At 35.0% G+C, this 22,366-nt stretch overlaps 2 protein-coding genes across 3 annotated transcripts in view; one reads left to right on the forward strand and one right to left on the reverse strand.

Annotated features, from left to right (window-relative positions):
• Positions 1–22,366, forward strand: part of brat (tripartite motif-containing protein brain tumor) — a 449,650-nt gene that overhangs the window by 153,058 nt on the left and 274,226 nt on the right. The gene's annotated exons all lie outside the window — the stretch shown is intronic.
• LOC147077751 (uncharacterized) lies at positions 17,206–21,088 on the reverse strand. Its single transcript, XM_085960739.1, has 2 exons — positions 20,665–21,088; positions 17,206–18,218 (listed from the first exon to the last, which is right to left on the reverse strand). The coding sequence occupies exons 1-2, from the start codon at positions 21,013–21,015 to the stop codon at positions 17,646–17,648; spliced, it is 924 nt and encodes a 307-aa protein (XP_085816865.1). The 5' UTR covers positions 21,016–21,088; the 3' UTR covers positions 17,206–17,645.

Here is a 22,366-nt window from a genome sequence, read left to right on the forward strand (position 1 = left end):
CACGCATTGGCCCATAATGGCCGCCGCCTTTGGACTTACATTGAGTTGAGTTAAAAATTTCGTCCGATTAATTTGACTGAGATAGTTTTGTTTAAAGTTAGTTAAGTTATTAGTTAAGTTAGTATCTATATTATGTACGGCTACCGGTGTCTTCTTTATACACGTCACTTAGATTAAATCTAAACAGCTCTGCTGTTAATTTTATATCAATACACTTTCCATGACTATGCGTCGGTTTGCTCATTTTCAAAATGTGGCGCAATTTTATTGATTTAATATAAAAAACAAAACTTTTACTATTTTTTCTGAATTATTTTATACAATATATCAGGACCGGTTTTGTCCATTTAGGAGGATATTTTCAATTGATGATCGTCAAGGGATATTATTGTGTATTATCTTAATTAATATAATGCCTTTCCACCAAATATTGGCAGGTTATCATCAACCTGAATCTATCCACTGCTGGATGAAGGCCTCTTCAAGTTGCTTCCACTTCTCTCGGTCCTGTGCATTGCGTTGCCACGTACTTCCGCAGAACTTTATCATTTCATCGATCCAGCGGCCTCTAGGTCTACCTTGCGGACGTTTTGTACTTCTTGGATACCACTGGATGACTAGATTTGTCCAACGATTGTCTCTTCTTCGAGCTATGTGTCCAGCCCATCTCCATTTAAGGCTTTTAATAAACTCTATTACATTGCAAACCCTTGTCTGCTTCCTTATCCACTCATTCCTCTTTTTGTCCTTTCGCGTTATGCCCAGCATGGACCTCTCCATACCACGTTGTGCTACTCTAAGTTTCTGGATCTCTCTTTTACTTAGGGTCCATGTTTCACACGCATATGTGATCACGGGAAGCACACACTGGTTGAACACTTAATACAGTTAATACCATTAAATTAATTGTATTCTATTATAAATACATTTTATGCCCACATTGTCTATTGTTATGTTTTCTATGGTTCTAAAAATGCGATAAAGCTTGATCAAACTCTCTTAACGTCTTTATTTCTACTGACTAATAAATAGACTGTTGTGTGATTTAATAATTTTACTTGCATGCCAACACCCATGCAGTTGCACTCTATGGCAGGGTTACACAAACTATGTTCCGCGGAATGTGAATAGGTGTTTCGGAAAACCTGGAATAGTTTATATGCTGCAACGGTTGCAACAAATTCACAAATGTTTGGCTTTGTTAAGAACTTCATTCACCTATTATTTATGTGTTACGTTTAATAATTACAAAATTAAACTTTTAAAATTTTATTGATGTTACATACCCTACAAAATAAACACATTGTCCGTTAAAATTTCAGGATTTGCGAAGTGTTCATCGCAGAAAAATTTGAGAAACCCTATGAAGAGTCTATGCTACACTGTTTTGCAACCCAATAATCCCGACCACGAGGAGGGGGGGGGGGTATTGCAAGATGTTTTCTAGGTGGTCTCCAATTACGAAATATTGACTGAAATACAAAATTTAATTATTCTAATCGGCGAATCACCATCTATGGACGGATTTAAAAAAAAAATTCTATATCTACATTTATTTATGGTATCAAAAATATGTAGGTATATGTATATCCATTTATGAGACCATCGGGGAATAGAAGTTCGATTAATTTCGTAGACTGAAAATCGGAGAATTCGACTAAAGGGGAAACAATTAATAGTTTCAGTACCTACGTACACAATTATGTAGGCGAAGCGAACTATATATCCAGCAAAACGAGACAATTACCAGTGATAAATATAAAACTTCTAGACCAAAAAAAGGTACAATGTTTGACACCATACAGAGGTTGTTGTAGTAGTGAAACCAATAATTGCGATGTTTGTTAATTGAAAAGTAAAAACATATACTGAGCTAAAAGCAGTTATTTATAAGTGTAAACCAATGACATTAATATGGACGAAGCATCTAGAAAATAAAATGACACTCACTTTGTGTCGGGTCTGCCGGATGGCGAAATTCATATTTTAATATCGGTATCCTACGTTCAAATGAACATTCTGCTTGCAAGCGGTCTGGCGACACCGCTGGATCTGCCCATACAAAATTTCTGACTGTCAGGTTTCGACTCCACCATTTTAAGATAATGTTTATTCAATGCAATTGAATGACAGAAACCATTGGACAGTCGCCTGGGCTCACTTGCGTCTAATTTCCGAGAAGTAACCGAGAATCTGTTTCTAACGCAATGAGTCATGACACTAATACGCCATTAGAATAAAGGTTATATTACTATAAACTCTCGAAGCTTGTATCGCATAATGGAAATGGATACGTCATATGGTCACGTGACATCTACCTATACATCTGTGAATGACTTTCATGCACGATTTCTCGTGCGCGCCGGTATGAAGTGAGTTGTCCATTTAATATGTCATTGGTGTAAACAGAGTAAAGTGCTCGTCCATAATTATTCATGTATTATTTATGGACTTTAATGAGTTTTCATCATCCTATTAAAAATGCATTATTTTTTTAACTTCATGTGAGGGGTTGCAAAAAAAGTTGAGAACCGAGCTATATTTAGTAAAATACAATAAGCCTATAGCTGAAAGAGAATAGGTAAATCAAACAGTTCCGTTACGTTATGCAACGCAATCTACATAGCTAAACAAAGCATTCATTATTCGTCTCATTTGTGATTCATTCCTGTTGTAATGGAAAACTAAACGCCATCCCACACCTTTCCACGCGAAAGAGACAACAACACTTCTGCATTTCTCAGCTTCATGTGACAGCTTCTGGTGACATTTCGGCTGCATAACATAATATAAATGATGTAATAAATACTATTAGAATTATTTTTAATCCGTTGTCCACCTACCTACGATACAATGCCGGCTCAAAGTTTGTGTATCAATATTATGCAGATTAGAATTAAAAAATCATAACGAAGACTTGCTATAATATTATTTTATACGTATGCTGAATTGTGTTTTGTATTTGTATTGCATTTTGACTCTTTAATGTTTTAATGGTTCTTTCTTGCACAATAGTTTGTTCAAGTCGTAGAATGACAATGGGAGAGCGTAGTAAATCGCCCGCGTGTTATATTCGATAGGTATTTTAGTTTTCTCTGTTTATTAATAGAAAATATAGCACTCAACTCTTATTCCGTGCACGTGTTCAAATCTGCAATTGTTAATTTATGTGTAATAGATACAAAGTTGAGATAATGACCATAAATGAATCTTCTTAAACAATCCATCGGATAACATCGTCGCTTCGAAGGTCCATATTGATGCTCCGCTTCTGCAGGCCTATTTTAACATAATATCACTTAACACACGAAAAGAGCTAATTGTGATAAATTTATCACAGTTATCACTTAACGTATTCTGGCGGTTCAATATGTTAAAAAGGTAACCGTCTGAACTGTCAAAAGGTGCCATCTTTTAAAAGCCCCTCTCTTGGCCGTGCTAACTTTGAGAACGAGACAGGGTACGTCTATTTTACGTAATGAGAATTGAGATGCAAGATTCGACTGTTGTACTGCAATCGCAATTTCATAGTTGTATATAAAAAAATATCGTAATTTCTCTCATAGTCTCAATATTCCCATAAATGGATCAGACCTAGCATTATGCATGCATTTATGAAGCTTAAGAGGGTCGCACAAATGTAATGTATAGTGAAAATTTCCTATGGCGCAATTTAGTGTAAAATTATTTCAAATAGTTATGTTAAAATTTTAATTTGTCATATTTACTTGACGACAGTAACCACATTTAGCGCAGCCCTGCTCCGAATATAATATACATTAATTAACTAAGAAATATCTTCTTGAATTGCATGTGTCTGTCATTGTAAACGTACGTATAGGAAAGCATGCATCATCTCCTGTAATGAATCGCTTCTTTGTACGGCCTATAAAACTGAATCGCTCTGGCGTCAGTTCGGAGCACTTCGTTACTGTCATTGTTAGTCTTTCTTGTCGTCGATTCGAATGAATTCCCGGAATGCCAACAAGTTGTCGCTTGTCGTTGGTTTTTATTTGTATCCCCTGCTCCCCTACTTCGATCAATGTAAACATTGTAAACAGACAGCAGAGCAGGATGCCGCGACCATTCTCTCGTTACCATTACCAAGCAGTCGTATTCACGTTTGCATTTATGTCTTATCCAAGTTTTCAGGCACATAATTGAAATCGTGCCATATGGGGAGCCAGGTTACATGTAATTAATTATACGTAGGTATTACATTTCTCCGTATCACATCAACCGTTACCTGTCATTCCGAAAAGAGATGACCGAATACCATTTTGATAAAAAATAACGCGTAGGTGTTACTAAATTAGTAGCAATTTTTAACAGCTGTAATTCGGCAACTAATCGGCCGATAGTAACAAATGTTACCCCGTTGAAAAGATATAATAAGCCCGAATTGGGTCAATCTGTGATGATTTACCGCTGTTGTAATTGTCAAATGTGATAACATTTATTTTATTTATTTTAAAAAGACACATTGAGCACATAACAAATTATTAATTTAAGACGTTCACAACATGACATTTATAATAAAAAGTACAGGTAAATCAACTTAGTAAAGAAAAAACAAACCAAAAAATAATTTCATAGCAAAAGAAATGGAATAAAAAAAAAACAACAATAATTCAAGAAAATACAAATTAAACAATACAATAGAATATTAATACTATCGACTGAAGGTACTTGATTGAATTTGAATTTAAATTCCAATGGATTCAAGCTCTGTACTATTCCATTTAAGTGGTTTTTTGCGACCCGGGTTTCGCCTTTCGGCATCTTCAGGCGCCGTGTACACTCACCAAAGGTAAACACATACTGAAACACACACTAATATGTGCCTTTGGTACCTTTGGTGAGTGTACACGGTGCCTGAAGATGCCGAAGGGCGAAACCCGGGTCGAAAAAACCACTTAAATGGAATAGTACAGAGCTTGAATCCATTAGAATAAAATAGAATATTTAAAACAAAATAGATAATGTATCGCTAAAATGTATATATCTCTAGGGAGTGCATTGACCAGCCGCACAGCCTTCGCTATTGGTGTCTGCTGAGCCTGACATGAGGAAACAGGCTTCACCCAAAACAGGCGACCACGCATGCAATTGACGGGTGCATAAAAATGAAATGATAAACGTGATTCAAACAATATGCCAAGATCTTTAATCTCTCATTGACGCTCCAGTAATCTATTTGACATAATTAATTTTTATAGTTGAATATAATTGGAGATCTTGATTTCGAAAAGACACACACATTTGTCAGTATTAAATTCAATTTTTTTTTTATTATATATTATATTATGTGCAGTGATGATTCTGATTTTGTTTCTAAAATTATGCGCTGAATGCTTACCCGTCTTACAGATTGGTACATTTTTAGGGCGCGTAAAAACAAAACAATATTATTATCTACTAATCTAGTTGATAAATATTATTCGATCAAATGTGTTCGACGAATTTACATCGAAGTACATCCAGCGAGTAGAGGATGCCAGTGAAACACTGATCCCGAAATAGATCATGGAAGGTGAATGAAATGATACGGGCGATGGTTCACCTCGCGTTGTGGAATGGGCGAAACTCGTGAGGGGCATCGCGTGATGCAGTGTGCTTGCTTATATACCTACATATTATATATACGTAGGTATATGATCACGCTCGCATTGAAGAGGACATGTGATTAACATTGGGAATCATAATACAGATAACTGGAGTTTCGTAGATTGATGGAAATCAGGAGCGATTTTCTTTGAAGCAAATTTAATGAGGCAGCTGATTCGACTGACAATTTAATAATTACAAGATAAAAAAAAACTTTTTATATACAACGTTTTTAAATTTTCTGTTGAATCATATAAACTTGACTTGACTAGCTTAAACGATCAAAAAAAATTGTACTTGATAGAAATAAGTACTGAATAATGAAATGTCATTTCATATTTATTTCCATAGTAACGCACGTATATATTATTTAATAATTTAGTTGCTAGAACCCCCTAGCAACCAATAATGGTATCGAAATAACTTTTCATACAAAACAGAATTAACTAAAAATGAATTCAATTCTACTTAAAGATGGTTAAAAGTATTAAAAAAATGCATTGGCATCGTGTTCTGATATATTCTAAAAGTTTCAAATGTCTAACTAGTCGGGAAGTTAGTTAAAATCGATTGCAAGATTTGTACCGAGCAAATAAGAATACGACCTAAGAAAAACGTTGTAATAAAATGGGGCCTCCAAATGGACCAATCATACAATTATAATTATACAAATTCTTAAAAATATGCCCATTAATTCTCGCAAATTAAGTTTTCATTTCATTTTGTTATTTCTGTTGACAGCTGTTTCGGGCTATGAACCAATCTTCAGAACGACTCTAATCTAAGGTTGACTTACCCCGAAACAATATTTCTCCTCGCACACGCGCAGTGTAATCAAACATAATAATATTATTATACTTATCTTGTAATTTCTCGTGTCCGGAAACTTGTACGTATCCAGTTCGCCGTATTACACTTCACCGTGAAAATTTGTATCGGAAATATATGGCCGTATATTAAAGACTGTCCAACCTCTTTGGGTCGTATAGTATTGACATAAAATTCATGTCTAAATAAAACACGATTCTTGTCGGTTTACACTTTACAGGAAGCCAGCAGCAAACAAATTTAAAAAATAGCCGATATACCGGATTATTTGCTTAGGTTAGGTTTTCATTCTTGAATTTATGAATTTTGCCCAAATCGGCTGTGAAAACTGAATTACTGTTCCTATTGAATCTAATAAAATTGGAGACCGTATAGTATACAGTCATCTCTTTCCGATAGAAAGCTCACGGCGAAATGTTTTACGTACTATTTACATGTAACCGTAATATCTACTGTGCCTCAATAAATCTGTTGGCATAATCAGTGTTCATCCCGAAGCAACTCACTGTTGTGTATCATGTATAGGTATACTATAAAGTTTAATTTTTAAAAACAATGTGGACGTCATAATATTTCGTACACACTAGTAGGTGACTTTGAATGTTTACATTTTGAAGGCCGGCCAAGCCAGCTCTTCATCTGACGTTTCGAGTCACCCGCGAGTGAACCTATTTCACAGTAATAAGAAATTTTCCTCGAAATTATATTTTCACGAACTTTGTATCCAAGTTGTATCTCATTCTCGGATGCTTGTAGCAGTATGTAAGCAATCTTTCATTCGCTTTTAATATGATAAATCGGTTTCATACAAGTTAACTCATAATACTCGTACATTTAATATCAAAATTTTGAAATGCTGAATTTTAACTAGAACTGTTTAGTTCAGAATAATATAAGCTTTACAATTGAAGAATTTAAAATCTATGCCGCCTGATAAATCAGTTACTTTGTAGGGATGATGTTTGTGTCATTATGATGCTCTATTAATTGTTTCTCATGAACGATTATCAGTTATCACATACAATATTTTTACAGCTGGGCAGCAGGTATTATGAAATAGATTTCTTAAATTAAAATAAATCCATTCTGTCTCATAAAATATACGTAGTTAACTGCTTGTTGTGTTTTTCACTGTATTATTTACTTAAGACGAAACGATCACATCACTTAAAATATTTTAAGTGTTTATCTCACTTATCCAGATGACCCGCCACGCCGGGCCCCCAGACTAGAGCCCTGTCAGCTCAGCCCATTATGGGGGCCATGTACATTACCATTCCTCATTCCGCGCAATAAACACTTTCTTATGATTTGTCGCATCCAGCGACTGTATGCGAGCAGGCTTAATTCAAAGTAAACATCAAAAATAATGTATTTGCATGCCAGTCGAATTCATTTGCATAATATAATGTAGAACCGTATATTTTTGACATCAATAAAAACATTGATTTATTCACATTTTATTGTTTTATTTGACATAGCAAGCAGATCGAGTAAAGCAGATGGGAACTAAAAATAGAGTCCGTTTCGTATCATTCGTGTACGTGAGTGCCGCGCACCAAATATCTGATTGATTGGACGTGTTTTGGATTGGAATATTTCCAGAAGTACTATTTTTAACCTCTCTTCTGCGAACGAACTTTCATTTTGAGAGCTTGACAGGCCTTTGTTCTGCGCATTTGAGTAGCATACCATCGTGGATTTGTATTTTGTTTATATTAAATTCGGTAGCCTACGGTAAAATGTATCTTGTTATGTAACCTACTCCTACTGGATTTCAGACTAATTGCATAACAAAAAAGCACGTAATAAAGAAGTACCAATGTAACTATCATAATAATATATTATATTGGAGTAGGTAGTATGGCAGCATGTTAGCGTGTCTACGTATTATACCTACATGTATAAACTGCCATCATGGGTACAGAAAAGCAGATTAAGTTGTAGTGGTGTTGTTTGCAAGCCAACGTACATTACAGCTGAGTCGTTTTTTGCGACCCGGGTTTCGCCTTTCGGCATCTTCAGGCACTGTGTACATTCACCAAAAGGCTGATACACACTGACAATGAATACAATTAACTCTAACTTATATAACAAATCAATACAATAAAGTAGATGAAAACTTTATCACCCACCTAATAAGGATCACGTGTATAAATCGTCAAAACCTAATAATAGATCATTAGTAATAATTATAAACAATAAAAATACTACACTCAAGAAGTGTAAAATCGTCCATTCTAGTAACTGAACTTTCAAAGACCGACATCGAGTCAACTCCATCAACTCCCAATACGTTACCATTGCTCCCAGAATGGACGACTCCACACCTCTTGCGTGTAGTATTTGAGTATAGACCCCTACCTCATCAGTAGTAGTGCGTTCGATAGGCGTGTATGAATCCTGATAATGAAATGAAAACCTAATAATAGATCATCGGTGGTTGTAGGCAGTGGCTGTCCATCCATTTCTCGTAAAACCAAAATCTGTTATACAAACCTACACTCTGTGGAGGCCCATAGTATGATCTTATTAGGATCGGACGTGGTCTTTGTAGTCGTGATAATGATGTGACAACTGAAATAGCAATCGACTAATAAAACCAACACGTAGGGCGTAATACGATTTTTATACCTAGAGGCCATCCATAGATTGAAACCGCATGCCATACTAAACTTATGATTTCTGTTCATGGAAATATATATAAGCGTCCGACCGTTTCCGTTTATCTGTTCAGTTCATTCGGTAAAATATAATTCTACCAATATCAAGTAAATTTAATGCTAACTAATAGAAATCATATAACTATACTTACGGTGTCAGTGAAACATGTGATTTGGGTGGATTTTCATTGTAAGATTTAACCATTCAGTTAGTGAAGTTAGTCTAACCCTAACCGAGACCTAATAATATCCTGGAGGAAATGTATTTTAGTATGATGGCCGCGAAACTGGTTCTAAGGATTTGTCAAAACGAATTGAAAATCGCGGCCGGCCGTAAAGCTCGACTTGAAATGGATCCGTAAATAACTTTACTTGCATCGTGTTATTTTCGAATTAATTTTAATGCATTTGCTATTTTATAGGGTCGTATTCAGGCCGTGGGTGCTATTTAAATTTGCACGTGTGAATTTTGCTACAGGAGTATGAAGTTTAGAATAATTATTCTAGAAAGCAAGCTACATAAACTATATTTTATAATATTGTTTAAGTAGATTTTACAAATTTGTATCTACATGCAGCAGCGCATTTCTTTGACGCAAATAATGCAACACATTCGACAGAAAATTTAAAAAAAATAGATGCATAATTAACAAAATTCTTTCATTTATATTTTGGTAAATTAGTACAAAATATATCAATCGTCACATTGGAGTACGCTGGTCAAGCGTCGTTTAGAGACAAAAAAATACGAATATTCCACACATGTTTGATGGTAGATTCCGTGATTGTGATATTTTTCGCCTGCGGCGCTAATATCACTAAATATAATGGAACTTAATGGAACCCACCTTAAACGGTTTTGATAAAATGTAGATGGTTATTTTTTTAATCGTAGGGAGCCTCAAAATCATTCAGTTCGGGTCTCTATGCCAGTAAACGCGTCACTACCTATATAAGTATACTAAAGTCAGATCAAAGGCAAAACATCTCTTCTTGAGGCGGTTACATCCACTCACATTAGACTGTACAGAATTTAAAGATAAAGGAGTATGGACACTAAACCGGGAGATATCACGGAGAATTGATGCTGAACTTGTGGCTGTATAGAAATATCATCAAGTTTCTTGAATTGACATGGTACAATAATATTGACGTCTTCAAATGAATAGGAAAGCACTGAAAAATTTAGGGTAGTTATCAAAACCAGAAAACTACTTACCACGCCTTCATTATGAGAGTTCAAAAGTATAAGATTCCTCCACATGTTATCCAATGAAAGATTACCAGTAAACGTAGAAGACGCGACATATTTGGTAACTTATGAACTTCCGTGATTGGCACAGAGGTAACAAACAGATGATGGAACGATGGAAGTGATATGATAACTAATTGAATTAATTGTTTAACTAATAACTTCATAGATATAACTCAGTACTTAACTACATTAATTCCCAATAAGTTTTCATTGTTCCCAGAATGGACGATTTTACACCTCTTGAGTGTAGTATTTTTATTGTTTATAATTACTTATGATCTATTATTACTTAGGTTTTGACGATTTATATACGCTTATCGAGTGTTTTATTTAGTGATAAGACTGATAAGGTAGGGTTTTTTTTTACAAACACTTCAACTATTCATAATTTGTTTGTTATAATTTTTTTATTGTGATCCTTGACTTAATAGGTAGGTGATAAAGTTTTTACCTACTTTATTTTATTGATTTGTTATATAAGTTAGAGTTAATTATTGTATTTGTTGTCAGTGTGCATAGTGCCTGAAGATGCCGATAGGCGAAACCCGGGTCGCAAATAACGACTCAAATGGAATAGTACAAAACTAAAATCCATTAGAACTATTATAATAATTAAAAAAAATCATTATAAATAACTCACTCAGCCACTGCATTAAATATTATCAATGTGTAAAAGAAAATATGTACCTAGTAAAATCAATGCATTTGTTTTTAGAACATTTAGAATTCTTCTCTGTCTAACAACTAAACTACGTATTGCATTGAAGAGCTTAAAGCTTTGGCGCTTTCGTGGAAAGCTTCCAAGGTTGCAGCTTCCGTCGGAAATGGCTAGCTCATACTTTCGCCTTTACAATGTTAATATTTTTGACAGATCGCTCGCGTCTCGAGCACAACTTTGAAGTTGCAACATTACTTTGATTGCGTGTAACTTCTGCGCGGCCGGATATAGTCCTTACCATACCAAGACCACCGTGATTGAAGTGGTTTGTACAAATTCTCTTTGATAACATAGTTTATTTGAGTATTTATACCAGTGTCCGGTAATTCGTAAGAAAACAATTGTACTAAGGAAAATTGGCTGAGACCACCAGGCAATTATAACATATTTTATTATAATAATATGATAATGTTCCTCTTAGAATAATTATTAAAGAAATCTAAATAAATATTTCATACTCGTAATAACTACGCTGGGTTGTCACTTATTATTTAGTAGGTAACGTTTTAGTTTTTTTTATCAATGTTAACACAACGCTTTATAGTTAAGGGTCACCGTATTTTAGATTATTATTAATATGATAATTATAGAATATATAATATAAATTAATACTTCTAATGGATTCAAGCTCTGTACTATTCCATTTAAGTCGTTTTTTGCGACCCAGTCAGTCAGTGTGTGTTTACCTTTGGTGAGTGTACACGGCGCCTGAAGATGCCGAAAGGCGAAACCCGGGTCGCAAAAAACGACTTAAATGGAATACTACAGAGCTTGAATCCATTAGAATTTAAATTCAAATTCCATCAAGTACCTTCAGTCGATAGTATTAATATTATAAATTAATACTATCCACTTGGAAAGATTTGACAAAATCAGTTGAAATTAATGTGATCCGAGTTTTCTGATATTCCAGAGTAAATGGTCTCCTTATCTGGGTTTCTTCTTTCGTGGCGAAGGGTGGAGGTAGGCTGTTAAGATCCGCCATAAATAGTGCACAATGATCTTTGTCAGTCATACGTATTTGTTTTCATTAAAATAAGACTACAATTTACGAATGGTATTGGTTAGTTTTTAAAATTCAATCAAACCCTGCGAAAACCAAACCATAATCGTTATGATATATTTTGGGCGAGACGATAAAACTTTGCAGATTTTTTCATTCACTCTTATTGGTTTCGTTGAATTAAGAATACATATTACACATATTGTTGGTTATTTTTTTAAACGCATTAAGCTCTGCCTAAACCAAACTATAATAGATAAAAAATATTCTTCTATCTATAAAATATTCAAAGTTATGTATGATTTGATTGCATAATTTTAGATATTTTTTAGATATTTGAGTATTTTTTGACTATTACCTATTATGACTTTGTTAATGCAAGGGTTTAATTGAATTTGCACTATCTGCAATTCGTAGTATTAGTTCAGTAAAAACAAATTGGTATGACTAACAAAGTTTAATGTGCACTATTTATCGCGGATCTTAACAGCCTACCTCCACCCTTCGCTACTGATGCCTACCATATACATACCTATATTATGCCATGTGAAACCTATTAGGTACTATGAAATAGTACTAAACCCATGGAGCTTTAATTAAAAATACTTTGAAAGTTTAATATAATTGAAATGGTAGGCACTTTATACATTCATGAAACACGGTGGATTAGATGGTAGAGCGTCCGTCTCTAAAACCGTGACTGTGCGTTCGTATCCCATATTATGTTTGCTGGAGAGCGATAATACCTACATAGAGTCGCATGAACGGCTAAGCCGGTTCGCACATCTAAACACGTCCGTCTGCAACGTGTCGAATACGCCGATGTGACATACTCGTTATTCGCAAAACACACGTTATCTTATGGACCTTCGCACACTGATGGAATAAAACATTTTAGTTAAAAAAAAAACATCTGGAGTCACATGCTACTATTTTCACCCGACATGCAGCGCAGTTATAATCCTGCAGTGTCGCACTTCGTCATTCATTTTGACTTGCCGTGTGACGTCACTGTCCTCGCCTTGCCTATACGCACATACGAAAGTTGCATGTTGCGCCCAGTTTCGATTTATGACTATTATCCCAGTCAAGACGTTTTGCAATGTGCGACTAGGACTAGGTTAATAATCAAAGTAACAAGTCTGAACATAATATTATAACAACCCATATTATGCTCCGCTTTGGAGCGAATATGACAATTTACTATTTATTTTATACATTGGTAATTAATGGTAATAATTAATGCTATTCGATGAACAATACCCGTTTAAGTAGGTACATAAATCGAGGGTATAATTTATAATATAATGCAATGTTTTACCTTTGGAAGGCTTCTGTGTCTCGCAAATTACTTGTAATAATTTTTCCATGGTATTAATAATGCGATTTCCATCGACCACCCAGATCTCGTGCGGGCACTTCTTTTTACGATCCGAGTCGTATCAAATATCACAATGTCCAGTACAACACCATGCATACCTTTGTACGTTTTGATTATCCACGCCTCGTATGAAAATCAGCACGATATCCATATATTTATATATTTACCATAATTTCCTTTGTTCTTGAAAACTCGCCACGGCTCTGTCGTATATCGTTCTTCATACTATTGTGTATCCAGGCATCGCCAACCCTTTGTTGGGCGCCACTTAAGAATATCTTTTGATTAACCTCAAACTCAGTTAAATAAACAGATGCATTGTTTTAATACCGGACATTATTTATACTTACAACTCTGCCAGTCAGTGTACTAAACGAGGTTTAATTTTAAATATATATACGCTTCGGGCTTCATATTCGGGTTGGTATTTTATAACACCCACGGTGGCTGCGCGGCTTAAGCGTTGGACTTAAGGGTCTGGCAAGTACACATATTGTTTTTCAATTTGTGTGTGAGTCAGGGTATGGACCTAATAGGTTTAGCAAGTGGCTGACATCCATTTCTCGTAAAAAAAAAAACAAAATCTGTTAATACAAACCTCTACCATGTGGATGCCCATATGATCCTATTAGGATCGGACATGATCGAAAAAAAAAATTCGAACAAAAAACCAAAATAAGTACTACTTTTTAATAAAATAAATATATCTAAAATTAAATATGATTTAACAGCGTAGGAAAACTTTTTTTGAAATTTTCTAATTATTTGTTTGAATGGTGATAATGAAAAGCCTTCAACAATTTGCCGATCTTTTTCGAAAATTTGCCGGTAGATGTCATGCTATTCTATTAAACAGCATTATACATTTACGTACGAATTATTACAGCCTTTGACCGCATGAGGTTTTACATGTATATTATATAGGCATTGTGACATCCATTCCATTATATTACGTATCGATTCTTCTCTTATATATAATGTAGTATAATATTTGTGGCCGTCAGAGTGCTGTAGTATGTAATGTGAAAGGAGGATGTATTTTGAGGCACTGAGATGATCATGAAAGAGTATTTTTGTTCCCCTAGCGCCCAGATGGTTTTTATTGTGTGTGTCGTCAGTCGTTACCAACGTAGTTATGACGTAGATATTACTTTCCGTAGTCTTCACGATCTTATTTCACAAAAGATAATAATATCAAACTAGCGTAGAATATCTACCTACATATTGCTACTTTACATAATATTTGTTCATCAGACGATCCAAACACAGCACCCCTGCTCGATGTTAAAGTGTATTTCTTTTCCGACCGTAGAGCATTCTTGTAGCTTCCAACCCCCCTCCCGCGCTCACCCTCGCAGCGGCCCCCCTCACAAAACAGGTCGCGGTCCGTGAGCACCGACCACTTGTCCTTTCGTTCGATTCTCGGCGGACCGCTTCGTGATTCTAGGCTTTTTGCTCCTTTTTCGACCAGTTCGTTCCCTTGAAAGGGAGTGCAAGCGAACTGGTAAACACCAACACACGAGACTTGATTTATTTATTTAGTTATTTATAGAGATATACATCCATAAGATACGTCATGTACAAACGAAACTGGAGCCTATGGTTTTTATGATAAAATATATTTGTGGTATAAACCTATCTAATTCGATGTTTATCAGAAAGTGGACTTTTCACATTTCATAAGCAATATCAACACACTACCTTTAGGTAGAGATAGAGGCCGTAATTTTCAAAAGTAGTAAACCCCAAAAGAAAAATTTCACTGGAGATGCTAGATCACTCTTTGAAGAGTGCTTTGGAGAAGAGTTGCCACTACGAACATACCCGAATTTGACCGACATGTCTACCAACCTTAATTAAACCGTATTACGAATTTACTAATTATTTGAGATAGCAGCTTAATAACTGCTTAGTCGCTTAGTGTATGGAATGTTTTCCATGCTAATTTGGACCAATGAAAATAACGGAAACATGCTAAAGTGATAACTGTTAAAAATAGACCAGAAGAACTCAAACCAATTTAAGGAAGGTATTCCAGAGTCACAACAGTCTTATTCTGCCAAAGTTTCATTTACCGCAAATCTTCCTTTGAATAATATGGTATGCGGAAGTTGATATCTTTTCGGTATTCCCCATTATGTAGCCAAAGTAAACCAAAATAATGTTCTGATTATTTATGTTATTACGTAGATATGAGTGTATTTAATTTAGTTTCATATAATGTATGTGAAATTGCAAGTGTTTATCCGAATATGAACACCACAAATATTTCAAATGTTGTTTGAATACAAATAATTTAAGAAGAATAATGTGATTACGTACTGTAATGTGAAAGTTGATTTTATTTGAAAGATGTGTATACTTACATTGACAAATTAAAGAGGTTTTATAAGTAGGAAATAATATGACAGTAAAGAAGATATTTAATTATCGCATTGCAACCGTTACGTATAAAGTTAACATACTGGCAACACGTAATTATATAGTCTCAAATTTTTAAATATCGAAATGATTTTAAAATTCAATTATATTGGCTTTTTGGTCCTCGCCATATTGCTACAGAGATATATTGAAATTATGTACACTCTTAATTAGATATATTTGTTAGGATAAGAAATTATACTTTTAGAGTATTGCAAATAGTCGATTGAATTTTATTTATAAGTATTTTTTATAATTCAAATACATGAAGTGTTGCCTTCGGCGGCTACAATAATATCACTGCGTCCCATAATAATGGGAGGATTAAGCCTAGTCCAGACCAAAAAGTCTTTTTAATAATGAACAATGTTTTCCATCCCCATCGGTATAAAAAAAGTTTATAAATCATGTTCAACGTTCGAAAACAAATTTGATACAACTTTCGAATAGTTGATGATGTACTGATATTTATCTAGACTAGGCATAATAAATCTGTACAACTGTACAATATCAGCTACTAATATTGGTGGCATTGGTGCCTTAGCCCAGGGGAGGGCAAACTGCGGCCCGCGGGCCGCATGTGGCCCGCCGGGTATTTTTTTGCGGCCCGCCATCATTAATTGTACTTTTGATTACGAATAACTTTTTTATAATTTTTTAAAAAATATTGACAATAGATTAAAATTTGAAGAATTTGTTGTTTTGTAAATGTATTATCTCAGTACGTCTTCCTTGCATCTCGTCTACACTATGTAACCACTATTTTCTACGTTGAACATCGTGACACATTTAAATACTTTTAACTCCGCGTTGCAAGGAAACAAAATATATGCCCATGATATGGTAAAAAGTTTGAATGGATTTCAATTAAAACTCAAGTCATTCCTTCGAAAAATATCGAATAACAACGTGGACCACTTTCCAACTTTGAAGTTGCTGAATATACCAGAATATCAATTTGAAGAATATGGTAAAATTATTAAAGCTCTGAATGACAATTTTTCACAAAGATTTGGTGAGCTACAACTTGATATTATTGATCTGCAGTGTGACACTGATTTAAGAGAATTGCATCGTCGTGAAGAAATCTCCAAATTTTATAATGCCCTTAATTCAGACAAATTCGACCAACTTGGACCTCAATAAAAATTCTTTACGGTCAAATATCTCCGATGCCCATTTACAAGCAGTTTTGAGAATATCAACTACAAAATTAACACCTGAATTAAAAAAATGATTTTTTCTACTCATTAATTTCATTACAACATTTTCACAACAACATTAAAACAGTTTCATTCTTCTCATTAATTTTTTGTAATGTTTATTTTTCGTGATAATAAATAGTGTATATCTAAAAATGGTATTTTACTTGCGGCCCGCCGCTCATTTTAAATTCTTGAATTTGGCCCTCCATCCAAAAAGTTTGCCCCCCCCCTGCCTTAGCCGGTGCCACAAGCAACAAATTTCACCTTTCATGGGGTGCATGTATAAGTATAATACCAAAATGTCGCACTGGTATATATTCAGGAGCTACTTCTTCATGTATTTCGGATAACCCCGTGACGTCACTGTCCTTATGTCTATCCCAGTCGAGACGATTTTCAATGTGCGACTGGGCTTAAGATTAGACGGACGGATGGACGTAACTTACAAATTAAAAGTGCAACAGAATTCTCTACTAGTCGCCATGCGTGCTGCAGCGAGTGATATTGTGGAGAAGCATTTTAGGAAACCATGAGGCCTTCGTTGTCAAGGAAGAGTTTTAGACTCTAAGACTCTTCCATATATCCTGTAGAATTTGTTTTTCCGGAATTATGGCCTGAGTCTGACTGAACTGATGAGCTTGTATACGATGAATGATGAACTTGATAATATGATCGATTTTGAATCCTAGCCTGGGACAATTTGTTTTGAATATCGGCTTGCACCAACATGGCCGTTTCCAGTGGAAGTCGCCGTAATTGTGCAGCGACGCTCAACGCAAAGAAGTAGAATTCGTCTTCATTGGAATTCGAAGTATAAATCACCCGAGACATGGTATGTGAGGCATTTGCCGTGTCATCGTGAGTGAGATCGTCGCTTGCGTGTCTTTTTATTGAAGGAGGTTTGTCTAGTATCCTGGTGATGGACGAGATTCTTGGTGTTGAAGATGTTACGGCTCTTTCAATAGTGGGTCTGCTGAGATCTCCCAAAATCATCTGATGAGACGTACACGGTTGTTCGGTGGATTCTTCTTTCACTGACGGCTGGGAGTCCTCAAAAGGGTCAATTTCTTCTACGGTGATTTCCTGAAATTCTCCTGATGATTGCATATTATGCTCGTCTAAAGCTGGTGGTGTGGTCTGTGAAAAAGATAAACACTGAATGACATTTATTGTCAGCTATTATTTGATAAAATACAGTTTACAAAAGTATCTGCATAATAATATAATGTTGAGTAGATGATCGTCATATATATGGAATCGAACCAAATAGAACCGTCCAATTTCTTTGAGTCGTATAGTATTGAAATAAAATTCACGCCTAAATGAAACACTTAATAAAACCTACCGGAATACATGCGAAAGACGGTTGAAAATATGTATGTAAGCAAATTAGAAATAGAAAGTATCAAGTCGAGCATAATCAAATTTAAATCTCATAATAATGGCAGCGTTATTATCAGATATTTGCAACCAATCAATATCAAATTAATGTTCTTATTGAATATAATAAAATATATAATAATTGTCTGCAATACTCCACGAACAACGCGTATCTTTTTCATCTAAATACGGTCATTTCTTTCCGGTAAGACAGCTCATGGTAAATAAGCTACCCCGAAATGTAATACGTACAATTTACATGTAATGTAGTCATATAGAATCAGGTATATATTAGTCGTTTTAGTCTAAGAGTTTTGGAAGTTTATTATCGTACCTGTTTCGTTTTAGTTGACAACCCAAAAGCCAAATACGATAATATAAATTGTTCGCTCTTGCCAGTTTATTAACACATTATAATATGACAATTATTAATACTTCACCAAAATATACGGTCAATAGTTATTCTTAATACTGTGTAGTTGAATCGTCACGAATGAACGCTAAGGGTTGGCCCACATTCTCATCGCATGTTGCCATATGAAGCCATGTATTGCGGTGAATTTTTGAGACATCCTTAAGGTGATTCATCAGTGAAACGGCAAATAATTTTCAACCATAGGCGCGACGAAATTTTGCACTCGCTCCCATTCTGAGAGAGAATGTAGAGCTGGAAACACGTCATTTTGCTTCGTGATGGCGACGGCCGTAATAATTCTTAAATCGTGTAAAGATGACTTAAAACGTTACCCATTTACTTACCAAAACATGCCAATGAATATATTATTATTGTTACTGATAAAACAATAAACAGAACATTGAATGGACACATGTTGGATTTATAAGACAAATTATATTTGGTTTGACATGCCTCATTTGCACCCGCGACCCGCAATCCGCGCATCGCCTAGCGACGATCTTTTTAGACCGTGTCTCAACTAAGGTATGGCCTTTACCATTTATTAAATATCATTTACCGTAGAAGCCTTTCGACCGCCAATCTATATTTTTTAATATGAATTCATAAAGGTTTTGTTTGTATACACTTGATATTCTATTTGCACAGTGAGTTACTGTGCAAAAATTATAATATTCTCGATTTCAAATATTTTTTAATATATAAAAATAGTTTCATAAGTTACATTACATTATAATATATGTAATACATTGACAAGGTTGCCATTTAAATATAATTTGATTTAATAAATTATTTATTCATTCAGTGTCGCAATTTGACAATAAACGGCAAAAAATCAGTCATCGCTGGTAATATTTTGTGAACGCTGGTTTGAATATAAATTCACTGAGATTTTACATTTGTTGGATCCTTGTATGTTTCTTGATAACGTTCAATAATCACTTTTAAATCACGTTGGAACTGCACAGCTCGTTCGGCATTATTATCATAATAATATGTTAAAAAATGATTGCCAAGCTTATTGGGTAGTAGGAAGCCTTCTAGAATTATTGAACTTTCAGTTGGTGGAACCACTCCTTCATCATCGCTACTATGAACTAACGTTGAATCATTCACTCTCCGAAACAATCGAGAGCAACTAGAGTTTGTTCTTCATTAAGTATCCGGACAAAACAGAACAGTGACAAAATAGAACAGCCAGGGAAAAATGAAACATTAATTTTTGTGAAATCTATTTAGGTTAGGTTAGATCATTATTTCGTTGTACCTAGTCACCCAATCATTTTGAACATATTATATTGAGATATCCTAAGATTGCCGGCAACACTATATACTGTACGGCAACACTGTATATAATTTGATTTATTATGGCGTATTGAAAATCTGTGCTATTAAAAATTTATCAACATAATAGAGGTAGGACAATTTCAATATTAAATTTATATTTTTCCTGAAAGGTCATAGTTATATTTATTGTTGTTCTGTTTTGTCACTGTTCTGTTTTGTCATTTCTGTTTTGTCATGGAACCTATTTCGTCTATTGTCAATAATTCTGCGATGTCTTCAATTGTTAATTCTATAAAGACTGCCATAACATTAAAATCTTCAAGATATGATCAAATGAACTTGGTTTTGGGAACTTGGGAAAAGGGATTTTCATTTTATGCTCGAAAATATTGTTTTAGTTAGTGGTTACTTAAAAAAGTCCCACCCTCCCCTACTACATAAATTATTATGATTAGTTTTAATAATATAAACGTGTAATAATGGTAAAAGTGTAATACTTACGATATGTCCGGATGTTGCGTCTTTGGTTTCTATAGAGTCATGCAGGAAGGAATTCATTTCGTCGAACCAATGTAATGATGGTTTATATAATTCTCCGGAACCAGCTTCTGATCGTATCGACTCTTTAATTTTCTTCAGTTCCTGATGATATGTCGATCTTAAACTTTTTATTTTAGTTGTTACACATTTGATTGTCATATTCTCATCTTCCATGGCTTCTATGATCTTTTGGTAAGCATTTTCTCTAGCCGATTTGTTTTTATACAATGGAGACGTCGTATCCCATAAGCACTCATGCTTGCGATAATGTTTAAGAAAATGCATGGTTGCTACATCTCCCCAGCGACCCATATCAAAATAGAAAAAAAAAACCGATCGATTTTGAAAATATAAAGACACTAACGAACGCCTTGCATGCTTGCCAGCTACTGGCCTGGCAAAACGTTGACACACAAGCTAGTAGCCCCGTCCCTTCTTGCTCTCTACCCCACCTTGCCTCGCTGCGCCAACGTGTCATCCTGCGCTGTACTCGCATGCGCTGGCATAACTACTAGGTGGCAGTAACTTGCCGTCGCTTCGAGGTATATCTAATAATTATTATTATCTACAGACATGTAACTTTTCAATATACTTACAAATTTCATTCATTCTTTCAAATATATTATCCGCTATCCAAATGTCAATAAGAATTATTGACTAAGGTAATTTTTGGATTGTATTACATTTGACGTTTACCTTTCTCTCACAACTGTAATTAACTTTGCGATCTGGGCTGCCATCTAAATGTTACAGTGAAACCCCGATTCTACGGTTTTCAAGGGTCCCTAAAAACGATACATGCGGGATATATTATAAAAAATGCCAACTCGTTTTTCTCTTGGATTTTTTTCGACGTCTTGAATTATTTTCAGTTTCTCAGCTAGAGTTCTAGTTTTCTTCATGGGGGGCGTTTTAGTTGCGACTTATAAAAATTCGTGATTCGAGATACTAGGCAAGACTGAACGCCGACCGACCTGTGCAAACAAAGCGACGCGACTGAAAGGTCTCTATGTATGTCTCATAAACGATTTACGAAAGCAAAATGAAAAATATTCAATAAAAACGGTCAATCGGGATAATATTTGTGGCGGGACCATGATATTTAGACGATAGATTGAAGAAAACGATAGATCGGGGAACGGTCAATGCGGGATTATTTAACATTGTTCTTATGGGTGTTTGGCGGGACTTTCAAAAACGTGCGGGAAAACGATTTATGCGAGAACAGTAGGGGTTCTACTGTATACGCATTTTATTCTTCTGTCAGATGGCGGGGCGAAATTTTTTAGGTCCATGGTAACGATACATAATAATATATTGTATATTCTTTTGTATGCAAGTTCTGGCACTAGCATGCGCAGGGGCGAGCTGCAGGCATATCTGTATATTAGGTTACCTTTTGAAAGTCACACGGGCTGATGTAATTACGGCGCTGCCTACATTTCAATTCAATTTTCAATAACACTTATCCACACATCATGTATCATATGAGAAACAAGATTTGATGCTCTGGCCTTCGAACAATATTACTTTTATGCAGTGATACAAAACCACAGGCGTGCAAAGCCATTATCGTTATAATCCAACAATCGAGATTAAAAAAATACACCCATATCATTATTGTATATTATGTACATACATAGGAGTGGCGAACGGTGGAGGT

This window comes from Rhyacophila brunnea, unplaced genomic scaffold, assembly GCF_057557595.1.
Source record: "Rhyacophila brunnea isolate RB1 unplaced genomic scaffold, BYU_Rbru_1.0 scaffold_12, whole genome shotgun sequence".
In the NCBI taxonomy this organism is placed as follows: Eukaryota; Metazoa; Arthropoda; class Insecta; order Trichoptera; family Rhyacophilidae; genus Rhyacophila; species Rhyacophila brunnea.

Excerpts from the sequence above, each read along its gene's own strand:
- LOC147077751 (XM_085960739.1), bottom strand. The coding sequence starts at position 21,015 with ATGGGTCGCTGGGGAGATGTAGCAACCATGCATTTTCTTAAACATTAT. Across the intron at positions 18,219-20,664 it reads ACGCAACATCCGGACATATC|ACCACACCACCAGCTTTAGA; the intron begins GTAAGTATTACA and ends TCTTTTTCACAG.